Source organism: Notothenia coriiceps, unplaced genomic scaffold (genome assembly GCF_000735185.1).
Source record: "Notothenia coriiceps isolate Sejong01 unplaced genomic scaffold, NC01 NC01_scaffold00001908, whole genome shotgun sequence".
In the NCBI taxonomy this organism is placed as follows: domain Eukaryota; kingdom Metazoa; phylum Chordata; class Actinopteri; order Perciformes; family Nototheniidae; genus Notothenia; species Notothenia coriiceps.
Genome location: NW_011334609.1, coordinates 1 through 4,352, shown reverse-complemented (window position 1 = coordinate 4,352; position 4,352 = coordinate 1). Strand labels below are relative to the sequence as shown.

General features: G+C 42.0%; 1 protein-coding gene across 1 annotated transcript; it reads left to right on the top strand.

Moving 5' to 3' along the window:
• Positions 1–1,305: 1,305 nt before the first annotated feature.
• Positions 1,306–2,838, top strand: LOC104964264 (transmembrane protein 132D-like; the record flags this gene model as incomplete). The annotated part of the gene is made up of 2 exons (XM_010793011.1): positions 1,306–1,712; positions 2,270–2,838. Coding segments are annotated over 2 exons (976 nt in total), but the record flags the coding sequence as incomplete, so codon positions are not given.
• Positions 2,839–4,352: the final 1,514 nt, after the last annotated feature.

The window sequence follows — 4,352 nt, the reverse complement described above, 5'->3', positions numbered from 1 at the left end:
CATCTCACTCTCACCCACATCTTCCTCCTCCTCTCACTCTCACTCTCAGCCCAGCTCTTCCGCTTCCTCTTCCTCTTGCTTCCATGTTGGCTTCCATTGTTGCTGTAAGAAAGTACTCACCTGTGGTCTTTTTATAGTGCTAACATCCTGATTGATGAGCCAACAATTATGCTATCAGGTGTTTGGTCAGGTGGAACGTGTTTCTTGATTATTGGTCCATGTGTAAGGCCTTTTGAATATCATTGTTCTAAACCTGCTAACATGTGACTTTATGTCAGATTCGTGTCTTAAACGTAGAAACGTGTGCAGTGGTTTGCAAAAAATGCCATGTTGATTTGCAAATTGTGTGAAAAGCTGAAAATGTGTTTAGAGTTTTGGAGATTTGAGCCAATGTTTTGCTTTTTGAGTGTCAGTTAAAATAATTGTGCTTTATGTATAATTTTAGTGTGTTAGCAATCGAGGCATTTAATCATTTTAATTGTTGCTTTACTCTTCCTTCCCTTCTTCACGATACAAGGTTTTTGTCATTGTTTGTTAGCATATGGCTAACACTGATATTCAAAGAGTGTGGGGTTCAGTGTCTTGCACAGTATATTGCTGACAAGTCAAATAATGGATGAAAAGAAAATGGTGATGTAGGTTAAAGGGTAGAAATCAAAACTCCCTCTCATCATAGCCGAGTCTTTGCGACACCTTGTTCTCTTCAGAAAATAGATATTGCACCAAAATCTGTTTAATCCTTGGCTTGAAATTCAGAATCCTTGTAAAATGTCTGTTTTAATAAACACAATAGGAAATGAACATAAACTGAATGGAAATATATGGAAATAAACTGCCAAAGAGCAATATGTCAGTTCTGATATATTCAGAATGCGGATTTAAAAAAAAGTGATGCATTAATGTAGAGCCCTGTGTGATGCTGAGTCTATAATTCCTGTATACACGAGTGAGATATAATGTGTTTAAGCTTATATCCCCTTGTAGAATAACTGTAAAGAAACACCATGCTAGTGTGTTGTGGCAGGGGGTTGAAATGCATGTGTGAATTGATGTGAAAAAGCTGATGGATATGTGCATGTGTTTATAGCCGTGTGTGTGTGCAATGAACATTCATTTCACAGGTCAATGAGTCTCGGATGTACACACTGTTTGTTGACTAGACTCTATTAGATGATTTGGATGCTTCGGATTTAAATGACACTGTAATGTCTACATGTTTCTGCCAGGCAGTGCATGATTTCTATGGGAGGGAAAATTCAAGTTTAAGGCATTTAATCATTTCTATTTTTCCTTTGCTCTCCTCAGTGTCGGACAGCCAAGCAGCAGGAGTAGGAGGAGGGTCAGACTCCTCCCAGACCCGTTTCTCCTCCTCCCTGCCCACTTACCTCCCTGTCCAGTGCCAGTTAAGTGGAGCCGACTCTGCCTTCTTTCTGCGGGAAGCCAATCAGGAGGTCATGCGAAATGGCAGCCTATCATCGCGGACTGAGCCCTTCTTCCTCCACCAACTGGAGCCGGCCGTGGCTGCTCCACAATCCCTGCCCAGCGTCAACTGCAGCTACGGAAACCTGAGCATTGAGCAGCCAATCCCTGTAGAGCTGCTTCAGGGCCCAGCTCCACATCTGTTGCCGACAACCAACCAGGTGACTCTGAACTGGAAGGTCAAAGGTCAAGTGGTGGTCCCCAAAGTTGGCTCAACAAGGCCCTGGATACAGGTACGGGCAGTTTAATGTTAAACTTAAAATGTTTTTTTTATCTTTTTCTTTAAAAAATCCTCTGCTGAAAACAAATAAATGTTAAGGATTGACTTGTTATGACAATCTCATAACCAAATCATAATTAAATCCAAACCAGAGATAATTAAAGGGTTCAAACTAGAAATGTATCATCTGTTTGTTGATGCATTTTAATTATTATATTGGTGTTATTGCCTACTTGAAGCTTCTTCTTTGGCTTACAAAAAGTGAAGTTAATTGATGTAAAAATGCAGAGCAGAGCAGCTTTAAAGAATGCACTCATTAGTGCTAATGCATAAATCTGTCGGCACAGAAAGAAAGAAGAACATTTATAAATAAGAGTAGAAAATCATTAAACTCGCCATTGACAACCCATTGTTTGTATTGATGTGTTAAGACGTGATTCATAATTTCAGCTGTCAATTACAGTGTAGGACAGATAATAATTTTTTTTTTGGCTAACTTTTTATCTTCTAATCCTCCCATTATGACATAAGCATTATCTGTAAATAAATATATGTTTGTTTTGTCCTCAGGTATTGTTTTACCTGGTAGGGCGACGTTGGGATGAGCCCGACCCCCCTCCTCCAGCCCTCCTCCCATGTGTCAGAGCCATAGCCATCCGTGACACCAGTGAAGCAGCCCCCTCGGCGGGCTGCCGACTCATGGGACCATCTGGCATCTGTGTTGTCCGTCTGGAGATTCCCCCAGCTTGGTTTACACCACCACAAGTGAGAAAAAGACCTCCTGAAGTGACTCTACCATCAGTGGATGTGTATTACTCCATAATACCAATGGAAAGGACCGGTCAAGAGTGTCCTTCCATCGTTAATGAGCCATGGCGAGGTCAGAGCGCTAACACTGGGCCTCTAGGACTGGGCCTTGGAGGACAGTGGAGCCTCGGGGAGGATGTGAGTCTTCAGGACATGCTGAAAGCCGGCTCAGTGGCGATGACCTTTGGCATGGTTTCCGCCAAAGGAGAGAAATTGAGACTAGATGAAAACGTAGAGGTTCTGGTGCCGCCCAGCCCGGTTCGGCTCGGCAAGACCGTGGCGTTTGGCGTCTACATGAAGACTGGTTCGAACACGGAACAGTTTACTCTGAGGTAGGAAAACCAATGCTTTCATATAAGTTATTTGGCTTTGCTTCTTGTATTCTTTTTATTTTGTTTTGTCAGATTTCAGTTTTCCTTTGGTAGTTTTTTCTTTCCTCCTCATCTGCTCTCTCTCATCTGTCGACACTGCCGCCTCGCGAGGTTGACGGCTGTCACCTTTGTGTACTCAGCCTCTTTCAGGAGCCAGCAATGCAAATAACAACCTCATGAATATTCATGAGTGATCCAAGGAGAGAAGAAAATACAGAGAATGAGAAGCAGGAGAGGGAAAAAGAACTGAGAGGGACTGAAGTATGGGGGACAGGGAAATTAAATGAGGTGCATAACATTAAAATAGATCCTGGTTTTTCAAACTAAATGGTGGAACCCATGCCTCTAAGGTGTGCTTTAATAGGTCACCTGCATTATTGACAATGGGTTTTGCTTGCTTGTGTCCCAGGAAACAAATTCTTCTTGGTTCGCTGGCTGAAAATGAGTTTACAACCCTGGTCTAGACGAAGTATGCATATCTGCATCCCATCTCTGCCTCATCATTTCACCGACTTTAGGGATTTCAGTCTGACAAATGACAGATTTATCATTTTTCACAATTTATTATTCTATTCAGAGAACATCCCAGCACACAACACTGCAGCTGCATTACTATAACAATATACTCCTATGAGGTTAGAACTATTGAGAATATTATAGTAACTCTGAGAAACTTTAAATAGATGTTCAGTGCATGACATTAAGGATTTTGGGAGATGGCCCTGTGGGCCATCTAAGCTAATTTACAGATGGCCCTGAGCCCAATAGAGATTGCCCTGAAAAATGCGCGCGGACGAAATGACGCACGAAGGGTTTGGGGGGCCTCCCCCTAGAACATTTAGATTTTTGCAGGTCTTAGATGCTGTCTGGTGCATTCTATAGACTGAATTATAAGATGAACCACCACAATATTATATTGTACAATTTCAATTGTATTCTTCATTTCACTTGTTTGTGTTTGCTCGCTTGCATGCCCTGCATAGCTATAATAAATACTTAAGTTGTTGGTCAACGACACTTTCCATCTGATGAAGGCAAATGCCTTCCCAGATGTAAAAAAGTAGAAAACATTACATGCAGTTATAACTGCCAAAACAAACATTATTTACGCTATTATGGCCCCTGTTAAAAATGTTTGTAATGTTATCTGTAAGTTGGTCGAAGGAATGCCTCCTCATCCAGAAGCTGACCGAGCAGACCCGAGCAGACCCGAGCAGCCGAGTGCATCCGCGAAGCACACACAATGGCGACGTCAGAGTTCCCGTTAGCAAGCAAATCTAAATCTCTTCGGTCAAAATGTCCGGTCAAAATAATTTCCCTTTAGCGCAATACCGCTTCAGTTACGCCACTTATGTGACAGACAAGAAGAGTATGTGACATACAAGAGTAGTCCATTCTAATGTGTAACACTTAATGTGGAGAAAGAGATGTGCTGTGTGGGTTGATTGTGCTTTTGATCTGTTGGTAATGCCTCG